The 13,428-nt window shown below is 43.2% G+C and overlaps 1 protein-coding gene across 4 annotated transcripts in view; it reads right to left on the reverse strand.

The window, feature by feature from the left end:
• The window catches only part of MAP2K5 (mitogen-activated protein kinase kinase 5), a 186,572-nt gene that overhangs the window by 117,293 nt on the left and 55,851 nt on the right, over positions 1–13,428 (reverse strand). For all 4 annotated transcript variants that reach the window (XM_090029469.1, XM_090029468.1, XM_090029470.1 and 1 more), the window contains exon 9: positions 6,389–6,428. In XM_090029469.1, coding sequence (XP_089885595.1) covers positions 6,389–6,428 — 40 coding nt within the window. The remainder of the gene's footprint in view (positions 1–6,388; positions 6,429–13,428) is intronic.

Genomic DNA, 13,428 nt, shown 5'->3' on the forward strand with positions numbered 1-13,428 from the left:
GGGCCCTTTAGGTAAAGGCCACCTAACGAGTCAAGAATTATTTCGAAATTTTGTATAGGTGAAGGAGAGGCTTTAGGGCTCTTTGGCTTTTAAGTCAGCTTATTTGGAAGGAAGATACAACTGGCAGTGGGGAAGTGTGACACACAAGCTGCTAAGGGATCTTGCTACAGCTCTGGAGGAGGGATCCAAGATCTCCTCTGGACTCGTACCACCGCTGTCCCCCGGAGCTGACCCAGCCGTAACCAGCACTTGCTCCTCTGGGCTGCAGAGTCAAACGCAGGCAGATGCAACGTTAGCCACATCACTGCCTCCAGTGCCACTGGCTACAGGAAACAGTGCGCCAGAGCCACATGAGCCATAGTTTGATGTCCAAGGGCAGGGGCAAGGAGAGGATTGTGTATGAAATTAAATATTTCTATCACCTGAAATGATTCAACTTTTTAAATAAATTCCTTTCTGATTTGTTTTTGTTTTTTCTTGGGGAGTGGGAAGGGGGTTCAAAGTGCAATTTGAAGAGAAGAGTTCAATCAAGAAAGGGTTAAATTGGGTTTTTTTAAATATGTTATGATTGCAATGATTTTAGAATTTGTATTAATTTCTTTGAGTTTTAATATTGTGCCTTCATAATTAACCATCCATTGAAATGGACTGACACCTTATTAGCCTTCATTTTACCTTTTTCCCCTTACGTGTTATTTTGGAGTTAAAACTCCATTTTAAAGTTAAAGGAAAAGCAAATATTGTATTTTTGCAGAATTAACAGAACACAAATTATGTGCTACATATACTGCTGATGAAACAAAAGGAGGGGAGTCCATTTCCAAACATACATTTTTACAGTATTGACATCCGTCTAAAAGAAAAAAGCATAACCGTTTTCTATCAAGAGTTTGCTCTAGGGTTATTTATAAAAGCTCTCACTAAACTAAATTGTAACTGTAATATAGGGCTGCCAAGAAACATTTAACACACTTCTCTAGATCAATAGTCATTTGCCAACAATATTCACTTACATTTTTCAGAGTGGAAAACTTAAAAAAAAAATTTGCTGGAACACTATGAGTTTTATCCCTTAAAATATTAACGGGGTTTAATCTTGTCAAATACATAAAAAGACTACATTTTCTCTTATTAATTCCTATTTACAGTGACAACTCTCCCTGCCTTCTTCACCACAGGTTTTGCTGACCTAAACACTAACCAGTTAGCATGATTGGTGTCAAATGCAGTACCAGCATCCAATCAACCACGACCTGGCAGGAGAAAAGTCTCCAGCTCTTCTGAATTAAACTACAATTACATACAGGCTCTGCATTTTACTGTCAAAAACTAACTGGAAAGGGATAAGCCTCCCTACAACTTTGCAATGTTCCCGTCCCTCCTCATTCTAAATTTGGTAATAACTGCAACTTTTCTTTTAGGTTCCCTTGCACACATCAGCTTTGCTGTGACAACCCAGAATACTTCATTAAAAACCCTGAGACTAGGGACCGATATACAGGGGACACGGTAGACAATGGGTTTTCTGAATCATACCAGCAGCCACCGCTTACGGCTTCCAAACCCATTTAACTAGCTTTATTGCCCACCAGAGTTTCACTGTGTCCAAGCTGGAGCTAGGTGGCATGACTTCAGAAAACCTAGAGAGAAATACATTTAACCATAGTTTATGAGTGGAATGCCCTGTCATTTAAAAATGAGGCTGTTTAGGGCGTTCAGCATTGCAAGAGAGCCAGCACTAGGGGAAAAAAAGTTCTGCGAATCCTGGCCTGACTCTAAACACACATTCCCTTAATCCATGCTCACCCTGCTTTTGTGAAGTCTCCACCCACTCTAAGACGCAGGATTTGCTCGCAAAAAACTCCCAAACTTTAAGCATGTGTGAATATTAGCACTAGAGATGTTTTATGTGGCTGGGGCAGCATTTAAAGGAAGCAAGATGATATAAAATTGGATGCTTATCTTGCTGGGATCCTATGACGCCAGCTGACTTCCTGCACTTTGGGCGGGGGGCTGGACTTGACAATCTTCTGAGGTCCCTTCCAGCCCTAACATCTATGAAATCTATAATACCCCAAAACTATTGCAGCTGATATGCAGGCAATAAATAAGGATCTGGTGGCATCATTCATAATTGTAATACACATGGCACAAATGTGGTAGGAAAGAATGAAATTCAAAGGCTCCATATAGCCAATAAACCTTGGGGCAGCCTCCTGGCACCTTTGGGAAGGTCTGGATGGCAAACGAAGGAAAAAGTGATTTGCTCCGAGCGTTACTGAGAACAGAAGAGGAGAGTCAATGCATCACGTATAAAACAACCTGCACTGAATTCAACGCTGTGCTGTTCAGCTCATACAGCAGCAGAACCAGCAAACTCAGTACAATGAGGTGGTTGTTGGGCAACCTCTAAGACAGGGACAAAAATTACAACATTGAAAAGCCACAAGCAGGGTGGAGAAGGTGGGTCAGAAGAATCTGCCTCTACTCCGGCACCCCCCAAATTAGCAGAAACTGTGCTCTGCCATAGAAGAGCTGGAGGTGGGAGCCCCAGGGTCGGATCATGCAACAGCATTTTTATGGAGCTCAGCTCTGAGCTGTTCATGGAGGTCAAGCATACACATACTTTCTTGGCAATGGCAGATGGTAGTAGTATTCCCATTTTTCAGATGATAAACTGAGGCTCAGGGATTTACCCAAGCTCTGTGGAATCACTTGGCACTAAATCCATATCTTCTGATTACTGATCCTGGGTGGTGAACTACCGGCAGTTCCTCGAATGAGCAAACGCCACAACCATGGATGGCAGCATTAGAAATATCAACTACCTGGTTTAAAATAAAGCAACCGATAAGCAGACCAAGTAGGTTCAAACAGAGGAGGACTTGAATACCTAATACTTCCAGGGAAAAGGGTTAAATCTACAAGAGAAATACCTGAACATATTTCCCCTGCTCTCCATTACACCTCCAGGACAAATAAGGATGAGTTGTCAAGTTAAATACAAGCAGTCAAGTGACTGAATTATAATTTACTCTGTGCTCAATTTAAATTAGTGTGAGGCTATTAAAATATACAGTATAAATACGGCAATTCATCACAAGCTGTCATGGATGACTTCATCTATTTGCTGGAGTGGCATACGTTCCACTAAAGGGAATGAGTGCAAAATCACAGGTCAAATTAAGCTGCTATTCTGTTTTAATTCACTTATTTAATCTGTGGCGACATAATTGTCTTTTACAGTATGTACAACTCAAAGGAAATTTGGGAGTATTATAGTCAGTATACAAATGATTAATCAAATGGTCCATTTAAATGCTAGTTTAAGAGCAGCAGAAACTAAAGCAGTTGAAGAATGGCAATCAGACACAGTACGCGGGCAGCTAGGATTTTCACCCTTCTTTAGATGGATTTTCCTCCCTAATTAGAAAATAAATCCTATTTGGAAATCTAGTAAATCTTCCATGCAATATCTAGTTGAAAAGATTTTACAGAATAGATGAGGGTGTGGAGTACTCTGGCCTGCAGCATGCATATTAATATTTTGTTTATTTTTCTGCTCCATCTACCTGCAATTTGCTGGCACCTCGTCACTGTAAAGCACAGAATCAACAGGTTTTCAAAGTGTTGACCTGTGTTGTCAGATTGTGATGCTGTATTTATATTAATACAAATCTCCACTCAAAAATATGCACTTCTGTGTAATCTTCCAGCCACAGAGACCCCTGTATTTTGTATTCTTTGTCTTCTTGGCTCCGATTAGAACACTTGTCAAGACACAGGCGTTCACACCTTGATTTTACAGATGGGTAAACTGAGGCACAGAGAACTTAGCAACTCCCTCAAGAATATAATGTAAATTCATTTTAGCACCAGGATTAAGAGACAGACTTTGCAACTCCTAGCCTGTGACTGTGTTGTTACAAACCAACATAACAGACATCCATACCCTGCAAGCCTTTCTTTGGAAGGACATTTCAAAAGCTCATTTTAAGCAATACTTACACAGGCAAGCAAAAAGGCATTTTTAATAATAAAAGTCCAATTCAACAAACTTACAGCAGTTTTGGGGACTGGCCAAATCCGCAGGGCTGGAGAAAACAACTACATGGGGCTGCTTGAGGAAAAAAAAATGCCTTGGAAATGGGCACAGAGCTGGTGGATGTTGGGTATAGTGAACTCTGACAAGTCCATCCCTCCTCCCTCGCTTGTTGTGCCGCCTCCTGCAGATGGTTTCTGACAGCTCCAACAGTTAGATGCTGTCAATGTGCCTGAAAAGGTCAAACTGGGCAGGGGGGAAGAAAGAAGAAGTCGGAGCAGGCTCGCATGAGGGCTGGGATGGAGGGAGACCCTCTGTGCGTGCTCGCTTGCAAGAAGTATTATTCAAGGGAGCAGAAGCAATTGTGGTACTGGAGGAGGTGGAGGCAGAGTTAGGACCAAGTTGGAAAGACCAGCACAGTCAACGGTCAGAGTGAAACATTAGGGGAAGAACAGGTTTGTTCCCACATTTAAAAAAAGAAGTCTCTTCCTGTGAAAATTAGAGAGAATTGTGTCACATTTTGCTTATCACAACTAAGAAAAATTCTTAGATTTTTTTAATTAAAATTACAATCTTTGCAAGTGGCACCAAAAAAAAAAAAAAAAAAAAAGCCCAAAGCAGAAGTGGCTGACTTTATCCCTTCTATCTGCTCCATGTCATGTCGGCGGGCTGTTTCTTTGCAGTACTTCACCCGCTTTGTGCACACAGAGAAACAGTTCAGAACGGGATGCACCAAACATTTGCTTTTCTCACATTGGCAGGACTTTTAAATTAAGTTCACACAGGAGCTGTCATGGCAAGTTTCATGGATTTCACGTGAAACCCACAACGGCTCCGCCTGCCTCACAGGACCTCAGAGGCAGAGAGGGAATTTTCTTTAGTGGAAACATAGATGACTGAAAGCAAAGAAACCCCAGAAGGAAACTCCCACTGAAGATCTCTTAGGGACAATTCACTAACGGCAGGTGAATTCTGCACGAGAAATCTGCGGCAATTTTGCTCGCAGAAAACAGCCTGCACCTCTAGCACAAACCTTCGTTTCTCCCTTCTCGTTCCCCTACAAAACCCAATGAAACTCAGTGATCTTGGAGAAACAATTGTACAAATTTAGCACAAGAGAGAAAGAAATAGAAAGAAACTAGAATGATTAAGAATTTCTAAGCAACGATCCTACAAATGAATTCTGTTTTAAAAATGTCCTATTTCAATTCCAAAAACATGAACTGAAATGGCATCTGCACCCACAGCCAAATGTTTTCCTGAACTCTGAACTGCTGTAAATTTAAGCGATATCAAAACCACATGGGGAAAATTAAAAAAACAAAATAAAACTCTGTTTTGCTCGTGGCAGCTGGGAAAAGCAGGGATCTCCTTTCAGAAAGAGAGGTTTACAACTTGAATTACACCTGAAATTTCAGCCTCCGTGCATTGGGCTGGGGCAGCATGCAAAAGCCTTCAGCAGTTGCTTAGCAAGACTTTCACTAGCAAATAATCAGACTTTGCACACTCTTCTCCGTCCAAGGTTCCCCAAGTGTGAACAAGGGGACAGCATGAGGGGCGAGGCTTTGCATGTGCCATCTCCTACTGGACCAACCATACGTGGCCGGAGCAAGAACTGCGTGCGCCTGAAAGCCTGACAAATTTCTCTTGCAACTATGCAGGTGGTCCATAGAAGTAGCTGTGGCATGGAAAGCCTTGCCTCTCATACAATTCCCGGACCGGCACATCTACAACAATACCCCTGCTCCACAAGGAGCAATCCCCTCAATTGGATAAAAAGGAGCAAAGGAAAATTTAGAAAGAAACGTAAAAGAAAAAAAACAACATTTAAAACGGGGACATCTCTTCGAAAGCAGCATGATCTGCTAAAGGAACAGGGGGAGCCCTGGCATTTAAAAACGAGGCTGCACAAACCACTCGGACTATACTCCAGGGAAAATGGTAGCATCGGCAGAGGAACAGATAGGCTGACCTCTCGTGACCTTTCTACCACTTATTTCTTCATTTCTTGGATTCAGGGGGTGAAACAGAATCACTTCCAGCCACCAGAGAGATTTTATCACTGTTGCACACGCTGCAGCTCTTTTTCGATGCGCCCATTTAACTGAAAGAGGCAAGAATCGAGGTGCCTGTAACAATGACGGAAGACTCCTATAGCTACCACACAGTGACCTCTGGACTTGTGGGAGCTCGGTGGTCATTTCAGCCCGGCAGAGTTATGCAGGGTCATTTTCCAAGATTTCAGAAAAATAAGGCAAACTATGACTTAACAGGCATAAAAGGAAGAAGAAAGAAACTGCAATCAAGACTAAAAATAAAGAAATACAATTACTGCCAATATCTTACCTTTACTGCTAGTATTTTTCCGCTAGGGACATGATATGCTCTGTATGAAGGGAAAATGTAAATATTGTGAGATTACACACAAATGACTTTGATACATAAGTGCAGCACGTATATACTGATTTCCCAGAAAGAGGAGACGGGAATGCATTTTTATTCGAAAACAGCTTCCATATCATGTTTGCAAATGGCACATATAATTCAGAGCGTTTGGCTAAAAGCAACTGATTAGAAAAGAAAAAAAGAAATGTATTTATGCCAGCTAACACTTTTTATGCCATTCAACAGCTTCCACTGCCAACATTACACCTTTGTGTGTTGTGTAGAAAAGCGGATGCACAAGAGAATATTACGCTACATATTAGAAAGGTTATGAATGTGTATTTACCTGTATTCAAATTTTTTTCAGATGTAACAAAGATAACATAAACCCTGTGCATATTCTTCATACAAAATAAGCTTTTGAACACAGCCCGTGTCATCCTGAGGGCATGATGAGAGTTAAGACAATCAGATGCACAACTGCAACACTTAAACTGAAGTAAACCAAGGGATGACTGACTGTTTATAGTCATCTAAAGACTACACAAAATATTAGTTAGTGAAGGGAACATCCTGCATCTGTAACTGCGGGGATTAATATATGTATTAACAACCATGCAGCCGAGCCTTAACGTTTACGCGCTCTGGAAATGAATTTGCACAGTAATCCAAGAGCAGCGCGTGTCAACCTGTCTTACCAAACATCTATAATTGGCTATTCCACAAACTACGGATCCCTAGCCATGGCGTTCCAAGAAAATAAAAAGGTATAAGGAAAAAACTCAATGTAATTTTGCATAAAAACAAAACCATTAAAGTTTTTCCTCTTCAGTAGTTTTATTGTCTCAGACTGATTTATGATACCATGCACAATAATGTCATATCCTTGGCATTAACTTTAAAGAATTACAATATTTCAGCCCTATATGCCACTAGCAATTATTACTGAAGAGGAAAAACTCTTGATAGGCTTTTTTTCCTCGAACAAAACCATACCCAGCACAAAGCAGACCATCCTACGTAGACATTGAGATGCTTTGTATAATTTCTATTAATGATGTGGAAGCTTAACAAGCTTAATTTAATAATTTATAGCATAAATATTTATGAATGTGAGTGGCATTAGCTTTTAGAAACTGCCAGCGCTTTATGTACCGTCCCATCAATATTGGGATTATTTTAATATCAATATACGATGCAGAAAACAGGATCTTCAGATGAAGCCATCAATGACAGACCAACAGCTGAATGCATAATCGATGCATCAAGTGGAGTAACCACGCTCTGCTGTAAGACGGGTGAGCCAACCCTGGCAAAACGGTGCCAGACTTCTTTAAGATGAGCAGAAATGATAAGAAAATGAACAGGTTGAGATAGCGTGCTTAACGTCTGTTAGTTTAGTATGTACTGTGCTGGACAGTTTGGCAACTTAATTAGCTTGTCAAGAAAGCTGATCTTTTTTTTCCATAAGAGAGGTCTCCTGTTTCCAAGTGAATTAAAAGGGAAGACTTGATTATTTAATTATGATGCACGCTAATTCATCCGTGGAAGTTTGGGTTAAATTTCCAGCAGAGGGCAGATACCTGGTTTGGTTTACAGAGCACTGACAGTACCAATTTAACATTTAATTATCACTGAGAATTGGATCACAAAGGAGATACCGTGGCCCTTGGGTACAGCGTGTCCCTTGGCTTTGCAAATGGCAGGGAACGGGGGAGGAAGGGAATTTGTTTACTTTCGACTGATCCGGCGTCTCAGTTGTCCCGACCTTCCCCGGCACAATAACTGTAAAGTGATTAATGAAGTTTGAATAGGAGCTTTGGTTACACCAAAAGACAACTGTACACCTCTGCAGTGTTTTAATTAACAGCTAACACTTCAAATTAGTCTGTAGTTGCCACAGTAATTACCTGTTCCAATGAGTGTGTGGGGAAAACGGTTTTGTTAGATATTATGTAGAACCGCGAGTTGGAATTGAACGTTCTGGTTACAGTCAGCCTGGCTAATGGAGGAGATTTAATACCCTCCTGAAGCTTTCGAATTGTATGCTTACAAACCCAGGGAATAATGGGTTCGATCTCAAGAAATATACGATTCTTCCATTTTATAGGCACCCATCGCCATGTCTACGGGTACGCATGCGGAGCTTGAAGTAATACAACACAATTTATAAATAATAAACCCGCTCATTGCAGGACCCAGCTTTTAATTTCATTTATTCATTTATTTACAAACGTCCCCGTCTCCCCAGCAACAAAGGGAACACGCCCACCGTGGTTAGACAAATAAGGCCGCAAGTAACCAGGCTCTTTAACGAGGCAGCACAATCCAAAGCCCAATCATGCAAGGTGCTGGGAAGTGACAGCGCTCAGCGCTAGGCAGGATCTGGCCACGGCTCAGCAGAGAGACTTGAAAGCAAGATTTTCCGAGGAGGCTACTGAACTAGGTGAATCACCTGGCAAAGGACAGGTCTGTCAGAAATCCTTCCTGCGGGGGAGGCACTGAAACAGTGCCACAGAGTTGATCTGGTGGGAGCTGGAGGAAGGGCGAAATCCCGAGATCTTCATATTTGATGGATATTTTTCGAAGGAAACGAGAAGCGCAGAGCAAACGGATTAAACGCGGTGACTGGCGACTTGTTCTCTATGGCGCAGGATGTGCAGAGCGCTCAGACGCGCTTGTTAGGTGGTTTGGGTCTCAGGACAAAATTCTGCCAAGAAGGTCCCGTGGGCTACGGCTTTCCGAGCAGAGTCTGGCCGCTCATCCGGACCGTGGCTCAATCAGCCCAGCGGTATCGAGAGGATTTGGCCCCAAGTGGCATTGTGGTGCAGCACATGGCTGGAGCGGCTGACAGAGATCCCAGAGACGACACCTCCCTGGACGCTTTGCTCCGAGACCAGAGTTCACAAGCCTGGCTTGGGTGCCTAAGTGTCCGACGCGGTGGATGGGGACAGCGAGCCGCCTGGAAAGGGCTTCACAGGGGCCAGCACGCTAAGGAGAGGGATGCTCAAACTTGTTGGAGGCAAACACGGAAGAGAGGGCTGAAACCCTGCCTCCTTCCTGGACTTGGGGGTCCAACTCAAAGCTCTTGCGAGCGTGAGAATCAGCTTGAAGCCTTGCTCTATGCTCTTGATGTGGGAGATCGGCTCACTCCTTACTTTTATGACATAGGAAGTGGTGGGAGGACCGAAGCAGAAAGGTGCCACCCACCATTTTTAATAGCCTGATGCCCCTCAGGATGCTCTCCTGGAAGGTGAGAGAGATTGCTGTGAACCCCTTCAAGCTTAGGAAAGCAGGTCTCTCCAGATTTCTCACCTCCTGGGCCCTTTTCCATGCTGTCCGTGTATATTTACCATCTCCTGAACACACCAATACTTCGGGCTCTGCTCAGGGATCTGGGTTCAGTCTGCAAATCTCAGTACCTATGGCCATTTGACCACAACTAACACCTCTGGGCTTGCTGACAGCAGAGCATTATAGGTGCCTATACACCTTCTCTCGGAGGAATTTACCATTTGGGCACCTAAGCAGAGTTTTGCGCACTGATCGCTTGGAGTTAGGTGCCTACGCTGCTCTTTAGGTGCCCGAGTACTTTTCTAGACCCGGGCCCGTCAGACTCTCTGTGTTCAGTGCATCAGCAGAAGAGCCCTAGGTAACCAGTCACGGGCAGCCTGGCAACCTCTCAGCGCAGCAGAGCCCACAATATTGCGATGGTCTTGACTGGATTGCATTTCCATTTATTCTGACTTCCGCGCCTCATGTTTTCCTAATGCTGTGTTGTTTGCACAAATCCTCAAGGAGCATTAACTTCCCCATCAAAGGACTCCCAGGTGCCATGCTTGGCTACGACTGTACAAAGCCGACTGAAACAAACCGTCACAACAAAATCCAAAGTACGGCGGGATACAAAATACCCCAGGAAAACTATGTTCTGAGTTGATAAGAGTTTGCACCAGAAAGAAACCAGCTCTGGAAAAACAAGTCCATTTTTCTCCCATTTTGTTCAGGCTGTGTTTTTGCTCTGTAAATGAACCACTGCAAAAGCTATAACACAGATGATTGGGAACAGACCGCGATAAATCATTTGGTGTTAAGGAAAAATTGAACAGGCAACATTACATCATGGGTAGCCAACTCCCGCACCCAGAAGTTTAAAAAGCAATTTCAAACACTTGGTGCGCGTGTAAACTACCCACAACTCTGGAAGTTATTAGTCTGATCTTGTTGCATTTTACAGCTGCCCACATCCTATTCATGTGTCTCCATATCTGTATCTTATTTACACAGTGTGTAATAAGAGCTCTGTAACGCACTATTCAAACGACCCACTCAGCAGAGTCACTGTCTAAAAAATCATTGTGGCAAATTAAAAATAATCTCAGGTGTAGATGCCATGAAAGGTCTAAACCAGCATCCATTGATATTAATAAGAGTCTTTCCATTGACTTAGGATAGTGTTTTCTTCTTTTAACCATATATGATATTACTTTTACTAGTCTAGCAACTTGAAAACATATTAATGAAGCTAGACTTAACATTATTTCAAAATTACTTTATTTTCCAGTATTAAAATACTGCATATACTGTACAATTAAAAAAATAAAATTGGACATTTGTAGAATTGTAAATTAGTAAATGAAACAGGAGTAAGCATCCAGTCCTTTTATGTTCACAAATCCAAAGTCCTGTGATAAGCAGTAATATACTGCTACTAGCTAAGCGGGTATTTCAGAAACAATTTTGGTAGGACATCTTGGTTCGAGCTTAGAAATGTGTTAGGTGAACATGTTAACACGTCAAACAAATTGCAGATTCAGACATCTGTGTTTGAGTACCATCCCTACAAGATGCCAAGACACTTTCAAATTCACCGAGGCCAATGCTCTAAAAGTTTAACAACGGAGTGAGGACGCTTCAGCCTCATTGCTACGGATAGCGAGGGATGCAAAGTCACGGGCCCCTGTAGCTGACACAAGACAGCTCTTCCAAGAGGATCGCATAAAACAAATCATTTGAAAACTGCACCTTAAGTCTCTTCCGCAGGGATCCTGGTTTTCTCGGATTTAAAAAAACCCCCAATTTTCAGTTTTAAAAAAGTAACCTCAAATACATATTTTTCTGTGATTTAAATGAAACACTGCTAATCTCTCTCTATATAGATGGATAGATATATCTATATATATAGATATAGATATATCGATATAGATATATCTATATAGTGTGGTGTTTCATTTTAATCATGGAAAAATGTGGACTTTGGGTTACTACTTTTAAACTGAAAATTGGGGATTTTTTTAAATCTGAGAAAACCAGGATCCCTGCCCATTGGGCTATCAGGGAGCTGCGGAGTACATGTTTGAGAGACCACAGATGTTTCCTATGAAAGCACTGAATAATAACCCCTAGAAATTGAATGCTCTGTATGAAGGTAACCGAGGTTACTTGCACAGTGGAGGTTAATGGAAGGATAACAGAACAAGGAGCAATGGTCTCAAGCTGCAGCAGGGAAAGTTTAGGGGAGATATTAGGAAACGCTTGGGCCAAGTACAGACATTCAGGGGCGTTAAATCAGAGAAGTTAAATCAATTCAAAACAGCTGCCTGATAACAGGTAAGTCAGGATGGGGGGGGCTAGCTGGGGGGCTGGAGGTCTGGGGGCAGGCCGGGGCATGGGGGGGGAGGCGTGACCCGTGGGTGGGGTAGGGGAGCAGATGCAACCTGGGGGAAGGGGTTGAGCCCATGGGTGGGGTGGGAGGGGTGGGTGCAACAGGCACGACCTGCAGGTGGAATGTGGGGGAGGCGTGATCCACAGTTGGGGTGCAAGGGGTTGGGGTCCCCCCAGCGAACCTACACCCCCATCCCTCCTGCTCCTCCGCACACCGGGACTTACTTGCTTGGCTCTAGCAGCAGGGAGCACTGGTAAAAGCAGCTGCACCTGGAGCAGCTTGTGGGATGGGGGTTGAGAGCACTGGGTTGGGGGGCAAGGGGCTAGGGGGAGCAAAACACAGAGCACTGTGAAATAGAGCGGCCCCGGGGCTGCACAGGGGAAGCGCGCAGAAGTCCCAGGCAGCAGTTTGACCTAAATTGAATGGGTCTGATCCTACATAGACCCAGGTTCATCTTAAACCAGGTTCTGCAATTTTTAAACTGGTTTGTGTGCATGGAACTTCTGTTCAGTTATAGGTTTAAACTGATTGCTGGTCACTGAGACCCGGTCTGTAAGTGCAAGGTCGGCACCGGGACAAGCAAAGTTTAAATTGGGAGGCTGTTTTGAACCCAATTTAACTTCCTGAATGTTTGTACTTAGCCTTGCTTACTGGGAGGGCAGTAAAGCACTGGAACAGGTTACCCAGAGAGGTTGTGTAGTCTCCATCCTTGGAGGTGTTTAAGACCTGGGTAGACAAAGCCTTGACTGGGATGGTGTAGTTGGGGCTGGTCCTGCTTGGAGCAGGGGGTTGGACTAGATGTGACCTCCTGAGGCCCTTCCAACCCTCGTTGTCTGTGATTCTAAGGTACTATTATAATTTTAATAGCACCCAAAAGTACATTTCCACTAGTGCTTCCAGTGCAGGTAAAGGAGAAGATCCATTTGCATGCTCCTTGAGGCAAAGATATTGAACATGATGAAACAAGGAGAACAGAGGCAAACAACTGGAGGGAAGGGCAGGGGAAGAGGCAGCGTTAATATGATTAAGGTATTACTCAGAGGAAGTGGAGGTAAAGTGAAAAGGCAATTTTTGCTTTAAAAAAATTAATGCAAAAATTGTTTTTTTCAACAAGGCTCTCAGAGGCCTCACGGAAGAAGCAGCAAGTTTTCCAGGGCAACGTAGAAGAGAAGGTGGTGGCTTCACCACCCAACTCGGACGGGACATCACGTGAAGAAGGGGTAACAGAGCCCAAACCATAGCTACGGTTGTAGAAGCAAACAAAAAGAGCAAAGCCAGCAGATGGACAGGGTGAAAAAAGTTATAGAAGGCCTTGGCCCTTGCCCTGGTGTGCTGA

The sequence above is a fragment of the Crocodylus siamensis genome, chromosome 15 (assembly GCF_052110815.1).
Source record: "Crocodylus siamensis isolate JL-2025a chromosome 15, ASM5211081v1, whole genome shotgun sequence".
Classification (NCBI taxonomy): Eukaryota; Metazoa; Chordata; order Crocodylia; family Crocodylidae; genus Crocodylus; species Crocodylus siamensis.